The sequence below is a fragment of the Fragaria vesca genome, linkage group LG5, assembly GCF_000184155.1.
Source record: "Fragaria vesca subsp. vesca linkage group LG5, FraVesHawaii_1.0, whole genome shotgun sequence".
Classification (NCBI taxonomy): Eukaryota; Viridiplantae; Streptophyta; class Magnoliopsida; order Rosales; family Rosaceae; genus Fragaria; species Fragaria vesca.
Window position 1 is genome coordinate 11,161,627 of NC_020495.1, and position 18,410 is coordinate 11,180,036.

Sequence of the window (18,410 nt, forward strand, 5' to 3'; positions counted from 1 at the left end):
TCGTCGTCGTCGTCGTCTCTCTCTCTCTCTCTCTCTCTCTCTCTCTCTCTCTCTCTCTCTCTCTCTCTCTCTCTCTCTCTCTCTCTCTCCCGAAGCTTCCCGACCCGCCGGAGACCCAGCCTCAGTCCGCCGCCGTACTGGTCCCAAACGATCGGCCATCAACCCAGCTCCCTCCCTGGACCAGTGAGAGCCGCCATAACGCCGCCGATCGAGAGAAATCCCACAGGAGACGCCGACTGTCTTCTTGTCGGAGCTCCCTCCTCCGGCCACCATAGCCGGTGATTCTTGGCTCATCTTGTAGCTCTCATCAAGGTTAGTAATCCCTCAAATGGAATCGGTTCAATTCGATCGTGTTATGGAGTAATGTATAATTGAAGTTCTAGGATTATTCCACTATTTTGGTTCGATTACCCTAACTAGGCTTAGAATTGGATTTTGTACTAGTTAAGGAAGTTGTTGTGCGGGTTGAGAGGATAGTTGTGTTAAAATTTGGGAAGCATTGGACGTCGCCGGAATACGGCTGCCGGCGGAGCAGGCTGCGCGCCGCCCCTTAGGGGTAGTTTTTCATGTTTTTGGGTTTATTTTCATGAGAGGAGCTTAATGAAGTAAGTTTAGGATTTTTGGAGGAGTTTTGATAAGATTTGGGATTTTTTAATGGTTAAGGATTGTGGCGTTTATTAGATTGGAATTTCGGCAATTGGTTTAGCAGGTTTTAAACTCTAAAAAGGTTAATTTTTGGCTATCGATAAGTGTGGTGAAATGTGAGCCATATTAGATTAAAAGTGGAGAAATTGGGCAAGGGAGGAGAATTTTTAGACTTCCTTTTTGTCACATCCCGACCCTTATATTTTTACCTTATTTACTAGCGTGATTATAATAAGAATTTTACCGTCCCGATCTTTGAGTAAATAGTTTAATTGGTCCCTAGAGGGGTTTCGGGGACGATTATGTGCGGAGGATAATTCGTATGTGGAATATTAAGAGGAGTATATTGGTGTGATTTATGGAATTTTTGGATGAGATTTGGATAGGTTTGTGAATTTCCGAAGTGTGGTATTTTTGGCGGGTAATTAATGTAGAATCCGGCCGTTGGATTTAAGTCGTATTTTGGAGAGGTTGTATTTACGACTATTGAGTATGATATTTAAGTTCGGGTCAGATCTAGTAGGAGACGAGGCATAGTCACCCGCATTTCTGCCAGTTTTCGCCAGTAGGTTACCTGTTCAACCTACTCGTGTTTTCTTGCTTCCGCTTGTGTTTAGTAGCTCTGAATACTTTGAGATTATTGTATATTATGTGAGGTTCGGAAGTGTTGAATTAAGAGTGTAATATGAAATTTTCGAGTTAGGGTTGTCCATCTGCAAGGGAGATTTTCTTAATCTTTTCAGTAAATTTTCCTTGGAGGTGGTCCCCGCACGACTTACTCTGGGTTTCAGGGTGAAATTCGGGGTGGGTCGTGTCACTTTTATTTTTGGAATATTTATTTAAGCTTTAATCTAGTCGGGAGACTTAATATTATTTATTGTTCAGGACGTGAGGAGGATCGTGTTAGGAGACCTCAGATCGACGGCAGGCATAGCCGTATATAGTGAGTGGACACTTTGATTTTAATAAATAAGCATGCAAGATTTTATAATTTATTACTTTATTTACCAAGCTTATATTAAAATTTCAGTGTATGTTATGGTCTTGAATTTATTGAGTTTGAAGCATTGATTAAGTGTTGATCATGATTTATGGATTTGAGCTCGGGTTATAAAGTTGGTATTTGATTTTTGATATTCTTTATGACTCCAGATTTAAATATTATCGGTTTTATTTTGATGACTTTGAGATTTATAAATGATTACCGAAATGGGATTTTCGGTAGTTCTCCATCATAATTTAATTGTTTATTTGAGGCATAATGATTTTGACTTGGAGAATATTTTAGCGAGTATTTTCGAGTGGAGATATTATTATTTATGATTTATATTTGATATTGAAATCTCGCTTATATTTATAAATTTGAGAATATTTTGACGTGTGAGACACGTCATTGAGTTTTAATATAATTTCTTATGATGATTTTCAAGTACGGTTGGGAACCGTACCATTCGTATGATATTGGGGAAGTTTAATGGATTTAAGTGATTTCGTATGTTTTTAGTCACCATAGTATAGGGTCGCTTATATTGATTATTGCTAGCTAACCATTATTAGCGGTCATCACCATAGGTGAGTAGAGCGCTTAGCGTGGGACGCTATTATAGTTTGGGAGGCAACCGATCGGTATTTATATTTATTAGTTAGCTACCTTATTAGAGGTCCTCATCATATGTGAGTTGTACGCTTAACGTGGGACGTTATTATAGCCTGGGACGCATCGACCCGAGCCTTAGAGGCTCCTTTTTCATGGTGATAACTCTTCCCCTTATTTATTTTTCTTAGTTATATAATTGATTAACCAGTGGGGCTGGTTTATCCCTCATTTTGAGATTTTTGTTTTATTTAACCAGTGGGTCTGGTTTATCTATTATTAAGTGAATTTGGATTTAAAGTTTTAAGGACATTCAAAGTTGCGTGCAACCAAGTTTTAAAGTTGAAACATGGGAAAATATATAAATTATGTTCTTGTTAAGTTATTTAATTTTTTTTTTTTGTCCACTCACTCTAACGTTTCAAATTACTTTATCTTGGGCCCTTTCGTTTTAAATGTCTAGTTTGCAGGCTAAGTTTAAATGAGATCGAGCATACATGGAGTTGAGGCATAGTCAGAGGTTGTTTCCGCTTATTCTTTATTCATTGTTTTTATTTCATTATAGATATGCTCTGATAACCATTTGAGATAGTTAGTAGTTGATTAAGGCTAGTTGTATTACGGGAGATGTTATGAACTTGGGGAGCAGGAAAGCTCCAGGAGTTGAGGTTGGATGGTTTATTATAGAAGTGTATATGGAATTTTTCAGGTAAGGGTTGTCCATTTTCGAGGTAGATTATGTCGAATTTTCTGTAAATTTTCCTTAGAGGTGGACCCCACAGGACTTACCTTGGGTTTCAGGGTGAAATTTGGGGTGGGTCTTGACATAGGGCCTCGAGTGTTTTTGGGTACATTAATGGAGGTCTCTTCGATCCAATGGCCAACTCGGACTTTGATTCTTTGCTTCAGAATATGGGTATATGGGTATGTTAATTGCATATCTCTAGATTGTTCATTCTTGGTCAACTCCTACTATTGTTGAATCATCGCTGTTGATGTGACTGCTCCAGCTCTAATACCTCGCAATATCCTAGATGTGCATACTGAATCATCAACGATCTTTCGTAGTTCTGGTAAGAAATCTAGAATGGATGTTGGTTTTGTTGATCCTCTAGATATAATTCTTTTTCTCTCCTAAATGTGGATGGCATTGTTGAGATGATGTCGGTTAAGAAACAGGGAAAACCCAAGGGGAGTAAGAACATACTTGCTTCCAAGCCTAACGATCCGAGGCCTCGTCGTTATTGAGTTCCGAAAGGTGCTAGTGTTGAAGATGTTGCGATGTTTAGCAAGTTGGGGTTATGGTTGATAGTGTGCCCGAGCCCCGAGAAGGACAAGGTGCTGATGCAGAGTATGCACTTGTAGAGGTGATGTTTGTAGGAATAGACATTAATGAAGAAATACGACGTCTAGGGCATTTGATTCGTTTGTGTGATTGATAATCACGGATGAGTATTGAACTATACATTGGAAGTGCTTTAGGTCTTAAAATATGATGTTGTATATGTAATGATTTTTTTTTGTCAACCCCACAAGAGTATTCTGTCAATGAGATAATGAGAGTTTCATCTCCACAACTAAAATTTTTATCAATCAAACCGTGATACTTTTTTTTTCTCATCAAATTAATGCATTTCATTAATTACTTGAAAAAGATTACTACGAGAATACGTATGTAGTGGACTTATTAAAACATTTGCCCAAACGGACACAGACATAGCACTACGCCATTACAAAGCTACAAAACAGAATCATCAATCTAACCTATTGAATAGCTTTCAACATTCGCCTTGATTAGCTTGGGGCCTAAAGACAATTTTGATGTACCCTCCACCCATCAATGTAGTGAATAACCTTAAAATAGGGTCATGTTGAGACCCAAAGCACACCCGCCCAAGTGAAAGACAAGAAAGAGGAACTAAACCACTCAAAGCCCAATTCACAAGATAAATGCAATCTAGAAGCTAGGGGCCAAGTGGTTTATTGCCTAATCCTTGATCCTCCCCACTCATGTCGGTCGCACGAGCCTTGGTAAGAAGCATTTTCACCCATCACCGTATCATTCTGGTGGGCGACCGCGACCTTCCATAATCAGATTAATCGGAAACGCCACCGCCTTGGGTTTGAGAGATACAAACATGAGTCACCGCACCCAAGCACTTAAGCTGCTTCCGGCCCTTGAGGGACTAGACTGGTATACAACAGTCGGAAAGACTTAACTTGTTGCGAAAGCTTGAAACAGACACATGCTAGCTGGAAAGACCCACCACAATCAACGATTTCAAAATCATAGCCTCACACCTTTTGAAGAAGAATCGACTCGCTTTTCTTGAAACGTACACCACACTTACGAGAACAAACTCCTCTCCTTTGTTGTAAAAAAAACGTCACAGTGCCGCCAACAACTCATAGCTTCGAGCTTATGCAATGTGCCCCACGGGACGGAGACCACACAATGATGTAGGAAGCTCCCAGAGCAGACAAATACTAAAGGCATTGTCACTTTTCAGTCTTCACAGCTTCGAGAAACACATGAGCCAGTGAATTTTCGGTTCCGGTTTACAAAATCAATCATGTTGTAACATATAAACTAAAAATCAAAAACAAAAAGAAAAGAATCACAAAATAGGTACTATGAAAATCTCTAAACTAATATCTCCACTATTTCTAATAATGCCCTGGGAGCCGGATCGTGAGAGAATGCGGGGGAAGTAAGTCTTCAGGACCTACACAAGTAATAATAGATCAAGAGGAGTTGTCGTTTTATGTCTCTCTTATTCCTAAGTTAGCAGGTGTCGCTACTTAATCCGGTGAATGAAGAGTTAACTATTGGAGTGAACTTATTTTTCTTCAGAGGTTATACCAATTTTTGGTTATCCGTTGTGGGAAGCTCATGGTGGAGTATGACTACGTGACCACCACGCCAGCCCGTCGGGTTGTTGGGCTTGACCAGCCGACGGTTGGTAATCAAAGTACGGCTCTGGCAACCGCTTTGTGAGGTCGTGATTATGGTATCTTGCCCTCACAGGAGAGGTGTTAATAACTAAATATGGTTACGCACCATGTGTATGACACTCAACTAGTATCATTTAGAGCAGTTGCACCGTTGCGCTAATTGAAGAGGCAATTAGTGGGTCCCATGTCTTTTCAGCTAAATATTGAATGCAACGGCAAATTGATTGCTCGAGAAAATCATGGGGCCCGCGTCAGAGAAATCGATTCACCAATCCGGTTGCCAATTTTTGGCAATCAAATCGCCCGGGTAATAACAAGTAGGGTCCACCATATCAGTTGCAACGGCTCCATAATTTTTACTGCAACGGTCAAAATTTTCCCTATAAATACTCATCTTCATTCTATAATTTCTCACACCAAAACTTTCAAAAGTTTTCCTCCCCATCTTCTTCCTTCATCAATTTTAGCTTCTATTTCTTCTTATCTCATCAAACTATGGGAGAATCTAATTGCAATTGGCAAGAAGATGAGAAAATTCAATTATGTGATTCTTGGGCCCGTGTAACTGTGTATCCGATCACCGGAAAATCAATAAATATTTCAAAGTTATGGGAAAAAGTATTTGCCGATTATGTGGAAAATTGGCGTGGTCCTTCAACAAATCGAAGCCCTAGTGCTCTTCAATCTTAATTTCGGCATTTGAAAAAGATGCTCAAAGATTGACACAATGCACAACTTCAATCCCGCAATAATATAGTGAGCGGCCGTAACATGATGGACCAGGTTTTTTTTCTTCTCTATATTATTAATTGTAACATTATTGTTATTTATGTCAAATTTATCCCTAACAAATATTTAAATTATATCGATAGATTTTTATTAATTTATTCTCCTTTAGATGAATCAGGCACAATCTATCTACATGAAACATCATCCTAAGGAATTTGATAAGTGGGTTTGTTGGGAGAAAGTTAAGCACCACCCTTATTTTGTTGATCCACTAAGCAAAGAAAGAGCACCGGAATCATTTCCAACACATACTACCTCCGAAAATGAGTCTCCAATTGACTTGGATGATGATGAAGTTATGGAGACACCACCTGGCTCTTTGCCAAGACCAATGAGGCAAAAGAGAGCCAAAGAAGCAATGAGGAAATGAAAGAAAGTGCAAGATGTTGCTTCAAGTTTGGTTCATTCTATTCAATCCATGGCTGAGTCAACACAAGCTTCTGTTGAGCTAGTGAGGCAAAGAAATGAAGAAATTGCCGCTCACTCAAAGAGGGTTATGGAATTAGAAGAGGCGAAAGAAGATGCAAGAATTATGGGCAAGGATACTAGTAATATGTCTCCAGATGAAAAGCGTTGGTGGAAAACAAGGAAGAGAAGTGTTATGGCAAAAACTTTGTTTGATGATAGTAGCAGTGATTGCTATATACCTGGGTTTGATTAGTTATATTTTCCGATTATAAAATGTTGTTTAGGAAATCATGTAATTTATATTCCGCTTATGTAATTTTAATTTCATGAAATAATGACTATTGTACGATTAATCACATTATTAATTAATCAAATTATAAGTTTAACATTTTCAATTAATAAGTTATTTAAAATTAAAATGTAATAATGAATTAGCATGTAAATTGCCAGTGCATTGATAAAAGAGAGGTAATTATCAATTTAAGATAAATAGTAAATTGACAAGGGCAATTCAATTGGTAAATCAGCAATTATCAAGTGTCTACGTATGCAATTGCTCTTATAAAGTCTCACCACCTGTAAAATTAAAAATTGAAAATTAAAAGCCCTGGTCGACGGTCAACGATTTGGAGCATACACAATTAGCCACGTCGAGACCCTGGCCGTATTCCCGTCCCCTTTCAGTTGGTGTGAGGGTTCCACTTCCATCTCAATCTCAACGAACTAAGAAAAACACAGGCGGGGCCATGCAAGCCATACAAGTCGTTTCTTTCTTTTGTTTTCTCGCTGACCTTTGTAACATGCACGTGGAGATCAGTCGTCGATGACCACAGCGCTTCCGTAAACAACCACCACGTACTCCTATAGTCTTCGACCAACACAATAACACATTATACTGAACGATATGAATAATGATTCACTGAGAAAACCAATGCGAATTTCGTTTCTAGTTTTCATCGTTTTGAGATTCTTCTTGCGTCGAGGTGGGTAATATTCCGGTTTATTTACAAATATTCCTTTTTGGTTGCAAACACGGTTCCTATTTCATTGCGGTTTTTTCTGTTCCCTTTTTCTGGGGGACTTCTTCTCTGTGTGAATGATGGATTTAGAGCCATTTTGGGGTTCACTGTACCTGGACGCGATTTGGGCTTCTTCTTACATCTTCTACTTGTTCAAAGATTGCGCCTTTTACATTCATATATAAATTGGGTTTCCCCTTTTTGTGAATAAAATTTTGAATTTTCTTCTTCTTCTTCTTCTCTGTGACATTGAGGACCATTGAGAGTGTGGGAAGAAAGAGAAGGTGGAAATCCATTGCTGGGTTATGCCTTTTCTGTGTATATAAATATTGTATTTGTGCCCCTTTTGTGTGTTATATAATTATTTCTTTATGCCTTCTGTGTACAGGAGGTTTGAGCCAAAGTGGAGATTTTCAGAAAGGGAAGACTTCTGGTTTAGGTGTGTAAATACTACCTCCCACTATCAGTGGTTTTCATGAGAAGCGTATGTAGGAGGTGAACAGGCTCTATTTTAGACTTTATTCTCTTCCTCTCTGTCCCTAAACCATTACATGTTAATGCAATTTGAATTTCGAAGTGACCCATCACCACAACATAAGCAAGACAAATCTCTTGGTATTTGCTTGTGCATATCAACATCATCACCATCTGTTCCTGATTTTATTCTTCTGCTTGATATGTTGAACTGAATTCAAGTGAATGGAATTGTAGGGGTGATGTTAATGCTAAAACCGAATAGTTTTAAGATTACGCATTTCAAAATTGGATAGATCAAGTTGGCTTTTAAGGTATTCCAAGAGGGCATAATTGATTCTTGAACATTTATGCTGATTGAGAAGTGTGTTTTTATAATCCTTTTCTGGCTATAGCATATTTTTGTGTGACCGTAGTTCTAACGCTAAAGCCTTTGATGGTGCTATTTCAGCATCCATCAACATTGTAAAACTTTAAGGTTTAGCGTCTCCAACAAGGTGTTGCTTAATTTGACAACTTGGCCTCTTCTGTAATGAAAATTGCATACCCTTTATTTCTCACCCCTCATTCTGGCTCATTTTGTCATTGGTCAATCAAATTTTGGTTGTGGTCCTCGGAAAATTCTTAGCATTAGGTGAAAAGCCAGTTAGTTTATAGGTCTCTGTTTAGGAATAACAGAGGTTTATGTCAAATTGGGACCATAAGTAAGAATTGTATCCCATGTTCTTTGTTTGTTTCATTTCAGACGCCAGTTAACTACGAAAACGTCTACTTCGAGCTAGACTTCACTGGTGTCTGGTTGAGAGGACTTTAGGTTGAAAGATGAGGCTAAATAAATAATTATTTGAGACTGTAGAAGTTATAAAAAGTGGATATGTTATAAATATATAAATTCTTCTGGTTTTCGGGTTGCTAGTATCTGCTCTTAAAAGTCAAGAGTCAAGACCATCTCTCTCAACATATTATACTCCTAAGCACTATAATTATGGAAGTGATGATGAGCACTTTGCTTACATCAATCACCAGAGATTGAATAATCAATTTGTGGGTTGGCTGGTTTGTGATTGAAATTTCTGCTTGAATTTTTATTAATCATGTACATGACATGCAATATATCCAGATTCACTCCTTATTAACCATGATATTTTGTGCTTCTCTCTTTCAGCTTGAAAAGTTTGACTAGAAGTCCTTTTGAAGTTCTTATATAAGGAAGAGCTTCCTAGCTTCATTTAGCATTCACTTAAGCCTCAGAGAATTGTTCGCGCAAACCTTCTCTAGCATCCATTCCTTTCACTGGGTTAGATTCAGTCTCAACAACTATCACGTTTGGCTGAACAGTCTTATAATTTTTCTCTTATCTCAACTGAATGCACGTTTATTCAGACCAATATTCCTATTGACTAGTTGATTAGTGAACTTCAAAAAATTTGAAGGTAGATGGTGTGGAAATGCATTTTGCATGAAACTATAGCCTGCGCATAGTGGTTTACTTCTGCTCTATCACTCTGTGTTCATAATGAGAATCATTTTGTCTGGCAATTCGTGTGATTGATTTTTGTTGCTTTTTTCATGCATTACAGGTGAACTGAATACTATAGATGGCTTCATTTCATTCAAGCAACAAGGACCTTGATACTAAAGAGATGGATGACACACAGGGTGGAACATATATCCACAAAGTGGGAGTTCCCCCAAAGCAAAAACTCTTCAAGGAGTTCATGAACACTGTGAAAGAAACATTCTTTTCCGATGATCCTCTACGGTCCTTCAAACATCAATCAAAGTCAAGAAAGCTCATCCTTGGCATGCAGGCCGTTTTTCCCATACTTGAATGGGGAAGAAATTACAACCTAGTGAATTTTAGGGGGGACTTAATTGCTGGACTGACTATTGCTAGTCTCTGCATTCCTCAGGTAAGTTAGCAGCTTAATAGATCATGCTTGGATAGAAAGCTAAATAAATGTATAGAATATTTTTGTGCTCATAGCTCTTATGATTTTCTAAACTGGACAATCAGGATATTGGATATTCAAAGCTTGCAAATTTGGCTCCCCAATATGGACTCTGTAAGTACCTTTGCTGATCAACAGTACCTTCATTGGTTATAAGTTTATAAATACTTTTGTTGGATGTTGTTGTTAGACTGAGACATCTCTTCTGTTGTTCTAAACCTTTTCAGACTCCAGCTTCGTTCCACCTCTGATCTATGCTGTCATGGGTAGCTCAAGAGATATCGCCATCGGACCTGTGGCAGTGGTGTCCCTCCTGTTGGGTACCTTGCTGCAGAATGAGATCGACCCCACTACTAACCCAGAAGATTACCTGCGGCTGGCATTTACGGCTACGTTTTTTGCGGGGATCACCCAAGCCACCCTTGGAATTTTGAGGTATTTCATTACTTTTCTTAATGTTTATGACTTTAAGTCTGATTCTACCTTTGCTTATTTTATCTATGTGATAATAATGAAACTTCTTTTTTTTTTACTATCAGGATGGGATTTTTGATTGATTTCCTATCTCATGCTGCCATTGTTGGTTTTATGGGTGGTGCTGCGATCACAATTGCCCTCCAACAGCTCAAGGGTTTTCTTGGAATAAAAAAGTTCACGAAGAAAACTGATATAATCTCTGTTATGGACTCAGTGTTTAGCTCAGCTCAAAATGGAGTAAGTTATATCTACCTCTCCAACTCATTCATCACTGTGCTTTTCCTCTATTTGTGTCTCTGATTCTCTGTCTTCTATATTGGGTCTGAAACCTGCATTATCAAAATAATGATTCACATATTTCATAAATTTGCAGTGGAACTGGCAGACAATAGTCATTGGAGCTTCATTTTTGACATTTTTGATAGTCTGTAAATATATTGTAAGACTCCCAAACACCTTACCATGACTAACCAACTATGATCCAAGCTTGTTGTTAACTGTCTGACTTTCACATGATTTGGGGAACAGGGAAAGAAGAATAAGAAGTTCTTCTGGGTTCCAGCAATTGCACCGCTGATATCCGTTGTTCTTTCCACTTTCTTTGTATACATAACTCGTGCAGACAAGCAAGGAGTTGAGATTGTATGCACTTTACATCATGATATTTATTCCTCCCGTTTTCTATCACTATTTTTGTACTTTTAAAATACGTACTTAAGGGTGATAGCATCCATCAGCAGAAGTACTAACTGTTTTTCTATGTATAAAGGTGAGGCATATAGAAAAAGGAATCAATCCTTCATCTGTGAAGCAAATATTTTTCACTGGTGACTATGTCGCAAAGGGTTTTAAGATTGGCATTGTGGCTGGCATGATAGCATTAACAGTAAGTATTATAACCCATTTTTTTCTTATCAACTGTAGAATTTGTTTCACTTGCATGTATCTAATTCCTCTGTAAATTTTACTCTTCTCTTATTTATATGAACGATCAGGAAGCTATAGCAATTGGAAGAACTTTCGCTGCCATGAAGGACTACCAAATAGATGGAAACAAAGAAATGGTTGCTATGGGAACAATGAATATTATTGGCTCATTCACATCCTGCTACGTTGCAACAGGTGAGAAAAATGAATTACATACTATTTGCACGATGATTCACAACGGTAGTTAGAAATGAATATTTATGCCAAAGGATCAATTCCCGTAGTTAGCAGCCATGGACCTTTTTGGCGAAAGATGGACAATCAAATGTCCATTTGTACCTAAAGATCTTTATAAAATTTTGAGGATTGATAAAATTACTGCATAATTTTATGCCAAGATTAAAACCTAGCAACTCAGTGGTTGGGTGAAACTCTTCGGGTTCTTAGGGCTTAGGGATTAGGGACATCTGACTAGTAACATGAAATCAAACTAATTATATATTTGTCATACTTGTAGGTTCATTCTCTCGCTCAGCGGTCAACTACATGGCTGGTTGCCAATCTGCAGTCTCTAACATCATTATGTCCGTTGTTGTTTTCCTAACCTTGCAATTCATTACTCCTCTTTTCAAGTATACCCCAAATGCCATTCTTGCCGCCATCATTATATCTGCTGTGATCAACCTAATCGACTTCCAAGCAGCAATCCTCATATGGAAGATTGATAAATTTGATTTTGTCGCTTGTATGGGGGCCTTCTTTGGAGTGATCTTTGCATCTGTGGAGATAGGCCTGTTAATTGCGGTATATAAGATCATCTTTGTCAACTACTACCTTATATTCCAATACTATCATGCAGAGAGCAGTAGTGTAACTTAACTTGTGTTTCCACCCAGGTCACAATTTCCTTTGCTAAAATCCTCTTACAAGTCACCAGGCCACGGACTGCATTGCTCGGGAAGATTCCTAGCACAACTGTGTATAGAAACATCCAACAATACCCAGAAGCAACCAAGGTTCCGGGAGTAATGATTGTACGGGTGGATTCTGCCATTTACTTTTCCAATTCCAATTACATTAAGGAGAGGTACAGATGCTCTCTAATTGTCCTAAATTGATAGCTGACCGAACTATTAAAACTAATTATGATTGAGAGGATTTAGATGTAAGGTAACCCTACAGTGGAAAGCCAAATGAACAGAAGAAGATGAGAAACAGTTCACTCTTTTAGTAACTAATTTGATTAGTTTCTAGGAGTCCATATGGCCTCATGCCTAGAAATAAGCTGATCTGTTTCTTAGTCCTAACTCAAGTTTCACTTCCTTGCAGGATATTGAGATGGCTGGCTGACGAGGAAGAGCAGCTAAAAGCAGCCTACCTACCAAACATTCAATTTTTGATAGTGGAAATGTCACGTAAGCAGTTCTTTTACCAACATTCAAAAAATGCTCTTGACCTCATCTAAACTCATTTCTCATACTGTCTTGTGTTTGTTGCAGCCGTGACCGACATTGATACCAGTGGCATTCATGCTCTGGAAGAGTTACACAAGAGTCTCCAAAACAGAGGCATTCAGGTATATAACTTCACACTTAATATCAATCTCCTCTCAATTGCCGGATGCGGCATGTAAATTGTTAGACCGTCAATCTGGGAGCACATATTTGAGAAAAAAAATCGACCTAATCTATGGCTTTAAGGTCTAACATACACGGTTCGGAAAATGGCAAGAGAACATTTCCCACTTATACCTTCAACTCCACTTGATGAAAAAATAAAAACATGCTGCTATTTTATGTGATAATTAAATTTCTTCAAAGTTCCTTACCTCCAAGTTTCTTGTGCAGCTTGTTCTCGCAAATCCCGGTCCGGTGGTGATCGACAAGCTTCATGCATCCCATGTTGCAAACTTGATCGGTGAAGACAGAATCTTTCTCACAGTTGCAGAAGCCGTCTCATCCTGTTCACCAACATTGGTAGAAGAAGCTTGAGGATGAACATTATTGGATATGATGGTTCATGGTTGTATTGAGAGAAATGGAATTGGCAAAACAAGTATGCATTATTGTTGAAAATAGAAAGGGAGTTGCATAACAAGTCCAGATTAATCAAGGTGATGGTGGGGAAGCCAATTATGAAAGTGGTTTAGGTGAGACTGAGAGTGCATGCCTCCTTGGTCCAGTCCAAGTAAAAAAGAAAAGAGAATGATATAAAAAGGTGGACAAAGGTGCACTATGCCACTATCTCAAATGTATTGTTTAACTTCCCAATAGCTTGTTTTGTATCCATGACGAAATGCCTGCATTTGAAATTGATAAATGAAATTTATGGTTTAACTTGGAAAACATATTCCTTTATGATTTTTTGTTTTTGTTTTTCTGTATTATACAATTTTTTTTTTTTTGGTAAATCTGTATTATACAATTTCTAGACTGCAGTACTTCTAATAACTAAGGAATCGTTAACAAATGATCCAACAATGGATGTTAAGCTAACATAAATTCTCACCTAACCCTACAAATGAAACAAGGAATAAAGAGGCAGAGCAAGCTGCATGGGATCGTATACCTCAGAAAGACATTAGAGATCGATGCTCAGGTGTTTGCATGACTGTTGGCTATTAGAATTTAGAAGTATGTACCAAATCGATCAGTAGCACAACCATTGCCCATATACTCGAGCCAGTAGCTAAATATTTGGTTGCTAAAATGCTAAGACAAACTACTAGTAGATGTAGGGAAATATATCAATGAACTATCAATGACAATCTCATGTAGTCGAAAGGCAAGGTATAGGTATGAAACTCAATTGTCGCATTACATCTATGTACGTACATACGTACATATGTATGTGCATGTATGAGATTACTTTACTAATTAAGCACAAGCTACATATATCAGAGCTAGAACAAACAAAAAGGAAAAAGGAAAATACTCTTCTTATTAGTAAAACCACCTGAACACTTGTTATGGAGATCAAGGCAGAAGACTTGAGATAAATAATGTGAGCAGACAGAAAGACTGAAGCTAGATATATATAACACAAAACGTACGTATCTCCTTTTATCCAAACGTATAATCTTCTTATTCTAATTCTATATATGTATCTAGTTGAAAAATAGGATCCCTTTGAGTTTAACAGAATTGCTAGCCTTACCTGCAGAGTTGTTTGCTGCAAAAATCTGCTGATCGTCCTCACAGTTGTAGAAGATACAGCTGGCCGGATCTGTCATCCTAGACAACCAAATTGGTAGAAGAAAGCTTGAAGAAACTGAAAGGGGGTTGTAATTATGTGAGAAAGAAGTGTAAGAGTGTATATAAGGTGGAAGAGAATGGAGACTAGGAAGTTGGAATATGGAAAACGGATGAATGAGAAAGAGGAATAAGTCCAGCTTCAGTGGTGAACTAATGGGGTGAAGGACTGAGGACTAAATGCATGAGGGCCATTTTAAAAAGAGGGCAGGTTAAAGTGGAGAGTGGGATCCTCATCTGAAAACGGTACCAGAAGCAGAAAGTAGAAGAAATTCCTTTATATCAATAACCAGAAAGAGGCAGCTGATCCATTCAGCACTAACTTGTTAAGAGATAAGGTGGGGTGGTCTAAAACTAAAAGTATCAGAATCCTTACAAATTCTCTGACAGTGCACGCCGTGAGTGCACCTGAAGATATATATCGTCCAAGGTGTATATATGATGCTATTTAATTAAAAAGTTCTACGCTAATTAAGTAGACTAGATTTGATACAGATGCATAAATGACTCTTGAATATGATTTAAGGACATTGGAAAAAAGTCCTTAAATATGTACAAGGACACATTAAAATTAAAAAAGAGTCATCTATCCCGGAGTCATCTTAAGTCCTAAACAAGGACACTAAAAATGTGTCCTCTAATCTAGGACACATTGAAAAAGAGTCATCTACGTATGTATACATATACACTCGGTCTTCCTTTATATATATCGAACTTAGTCTACTTGACTTGTCATTACGTATATTAATGTATGGTAAACAAAGCCATATTATTAGCTCCGTTATCACATCTTACCATAAAGTTAACCTAAAATGTACTAAATATAAAGGAACTGTTAAGTACCTTGGCTTACCATTAATTTCAATAATTTGCCAACAGTTGGAAAAAAAAAAAATCAATGATATTGAAGAAATGTAATCATAATTCATGGTAGGGAAAAAGGTGCATACAATTTAGAATTTTACATTACAAAAATATTATTATGGTATCCCACATTCATACCCCCGCCTATATATAACATAAGTATCGATCCTAAACTCATTTGGCCGTTAACGACTGACTTCCTTAATCATGAAAAGATAAAAGAAGAAGCGTATTTCAAGTTAAGGGAAAGACACCAACCTTAACCCTTAAAAAAGAAGAGAGCAATCGTTTCCAGAGAAGCTAGCCCAATTTCATCCACACTTGAGGCTTGTACCAAACCACATAACCCAGATCATATGTATGATGCATAATAGTCATCTATGAACGGAGTAACCAAAGGTTGATCAGAGAAGAAAGCTTCCAAATTGGCCACCATCACATCATTCTCAGTCTGGAAAGATTGAGGAGTAAAAGCAGCTGTATGCGGGGAAAGAACAACGTTGTCTAATCCAAACAGCACCTTAGGAACATGAGGCTCATCCTCAAACACATCCAAACCAGCACCTCTAATCTCTCCGTGCACCAAACACCTCACCAGTTCCTTCTCATCAATGACAGCCCCGCGCCCTACGTTGACAATCTCTTCCGAGTGCCGATAAGACTTGCTTGTTGATGAGGTGGTGCGTTTGGACTGTTAAGGCACAACAGATGATGCGGGAATCATTGTTAGCTGCAAGTTCACATACATCGGAATAGAAGGGGTATGATACGCATGGCTTTTCTCTCCTTGTGTTGTATGAGATACTGCACCCAAAGGCCTCAAGTCTTTTAGCGACTTCATAGCCGATGCTTCCCAATCCAACAATCCCCTCGCTTGCCACCTAACTGAAATTACATTACAATATTGACGTACACATATAACATCAGAAATGAATATATCGTTGAGAAAATAATATTTGATCACTTAGTTACTACATAGTAATTATAAGGTCATTTTCAGATTAAATTAGCAGATCGCATTATTTGTCGGCAATCAGTTGACATGTACATATAGACAACAAACAAAATTACCTAGCCATAAAAATTATGCAGGCTCATTTGGACCGGAATGCTTATTCGATTCCGTCAACTATTCTGATGAGAAAATTAAACTGACCCTCGACAATAGCCTTGGTATAGTTTTAATACTTTTATAGAACAAATGGAAGTGGAAGTAATAAATCAATGACCTTGCTACCAGTTAGAGGAAAATTACGACGATCATCTGGTGTGCCGATGCCCCGTTGTCTGATATATAGATCTGCAGCTGAAAGCCTTCTGTGCACATCAATGAACAAACCTACAGCACAATCAGCAACATCTTCTGAGTATGCAGCTCCGGCATTGGCTACGGATATTCCACGCCTCCTGCACTCTGTCAAGTCGATGTGGTTGACACCGACAGTGGGAGTCACCACAAGTTCCAATGCCGGTAGCAGGCGGAGGAGATCGGCGTTAACCTGGGTGAAGTTAAAGTAGCAAAACATGGCTCGCACCGAGCGTGCATGGGTGGTCAAGAACTGATCGAGAGGGAGTGGCGACTCCCATGCTTTGAGCAGGGGCGGAGCCAGGATTTGAACTTACGGGGTCCGTATATAAAATATTGATTATACAATCGATTACTATAATATAATTAAGATGAAAACGTAATAATATAAACCAACGGTCAATTAAAACAAAATTCATATAAATAATGAGTATTCAAATATAATAAATCAAAACATAAACGATATGTATTTCTTACTTGCTACAAACTAATAAAAACAAATAATGTGTGTCACGAAGTAGCCTAAGTAGTACCGTAAATCCCGATATAGGGACGAAGCCGTCAAAACTGAAAAGCTACAAATGCTAATGATTGTGAGGAATTATTAATAATAATTATTTTAGTTGTACATTGAATACTACCCTTGTTGTTTGTTCATAATTAATATATGATGATCACGTGGGTAATGCATGGGTAGGAGGGTGTAAACTCTCTTAACATTACTTGAACTTGGTCTTTAAGGGGGGGGGTTCTGTAGCAAAAACATACATATGTCATTAGTTTAGTTAATAAAATACCCATACATATATGTATCTATAGAAAAGTCAAGGGGGCTTCGGACCCCGTGAGGCCGGAGTGTAGCTCTGCCTCTGGCTTTGAGGATATGAAACTTGGAAGAGAAATCAGATTCGAAACGTGTGAAGACTGAATAAGGGTTGTGAATGACTAGTAGTTCTGGGAGGTGATGTTAGCACGCCATTATAGAACTTTGATTCATCTCCAAATAATTAAGCGAAGGAAGGATCAGTTGTTGAACTACAAATTGAAAGGAGAGGAAAAATGCAGAAAAAAATTCAAAGCTTGTTCATTTCTTGCATGATTGAGCCAAAAATGCTGCAGGTTTCAACTTGAAGTAGTAGAGGAGATATTTTAAGCTATCAAACTCAGCAACTTAAACGTGGTTACATATTGAAAGGAAAATATAGACGCAGCTTACAGAGTGAAAAAGGAAAACGAAAAATGCATATAATTCAAAGAAAGTTGGTTGTTCATTTCTTCATTTCTTGATTGAGCCCTGTACGGTTAGAACCACACCAGTTAGCCATGCATGTCCTACTGCATGATTGATATAAAGTTGGGCTAATTGTGATGTTGTTGGGCCTGTCGGTGAAACAATAACCGTTGTTGGAAACTTGGAATATATATTTTCAACATCAATATTTAGGAGAAATGCATGGTTAACCTTATAAAAAAGTCATACAGTATTAATTATTATAGATCAGCAACGGATTATGCTCTGCTCGGGGTGGAAAGAGAATGGGAGGATGCGAATCGCTGATGCGAATGACATTAGGGTATTATTTGGGTGCTCCTAGATGTACTCAGTAAATGACTAAGTAAACCCAGCAATTAATTATTTTCTAATATTACCCTTCATTATAATTTATTAAAACCAAATATAAAACTAAATCTCTGTTAAAAACAAAATAAGTAAATAACTGTATTGGGGGTGTCCTCCTTTTTCTTCCG

General features: G+C 38.0%; 2 protein-coding genes and 1 pseudogene across 3 annotated transcripts in view; 1 reads left to right on the forward strand and 2 right to left on the reverse strand.

Moving 5' to 3' along the window:
* Positions 1-273, reverse strand: part of LOC101311871 (probable peptide/nitrate transporter At5g62680-like) — a 37,734-nt gene extending 37,461 nt beyond the window's left edge. Inside the window, exon 1 of the mRNA XM_004301260.1 lies at positions 116-273. Coding sequence (XP_004301308.1) covers positions 116-273 — 158 coding nt within the window. The remainder of the gene's footprint in view (positions 1-115) is intronic.
* A 7,011-nt stretch (positions 274-7,284) lies between these two features.
* Positions 7,285-13,509, forward strand: LOC101305558 (sulfate transporter 1.3-like). The gene is made up of 16 exons (XM_004299556.1): positions 7,285-7,374; positions 7,799-7,849; positions 9,050-9,181; positions 9,465-9,797; positions 9,902-9,950; positions 10,064-10,271; positions 10,376-10,550; positions 10,687-10,752; positions 10,842-10,955; positions 11,083-11,199; positions 11,309-11,435; positions 11,758-12,044; positions 12,137-12,327; positions 12,570-12,655; positions 12,740-12,816; positions 13,088-13,509. Exons 4-16 carry the CDS (start codon positions 9,483-9,485, stop codon positions 13,229-13,231), a joined length of 1,956 nt encoding a protein of 651 aa, XP_004299604.1. The 5' UTR covers positions 7,285-7,374; positions 7,799-7,849; positions 9,050-9,181; positions 9,465-9,482; the 3' UTR covers positions 13,232-13,509.
* Positions 13,510-15,610: 2,101 nt separating this feature from the next.
* LOC101312161 lies at positions 15,611-17,462 on the reverse strand (annotated as a pseudogene). The gene is made up of 3 exons (XR_184803.1): positions 17,459-17,462; positions 16,585-16,973; positions 15,611-16,236 (listed from the first exon to the last, which is right to left on the reverse strand). The product of XR_184803.1 is annotated as a glyoxylate/hydroxypyruvate reductase HPR3-like (transcript).
* Positions 17,463-18,410: the final 948 nt, after the last annotated feature.

What these genes read in the sequence shown, in the direction of transcription:
- LOC101305558 (XM_004299556.1), top strand. Translation starts at nt 9,483, where the DNA reads ATGGCTTCATTTCATTCAAGCAACAAGGACCTTGATACTAAAGAGATG. An exon ending in TGATAGTCTGTAAATATATT is followed by an intron (nt 10,753 to 10,841) that starts GTAAGACTCCCA and finishes TTTGGGGAACAG; the next exon opens with GGAAAGAAGAATAAGAAGTT. An exon ending in ACAAGCAAGGAGTTGAGATT is followed by an intron (nt 10,956 to 11,082) that starts GTATGCACTTTA and finishes CTATGTATAAAG; the next exon opens with GTGAGGCATATAGAAAAAGG.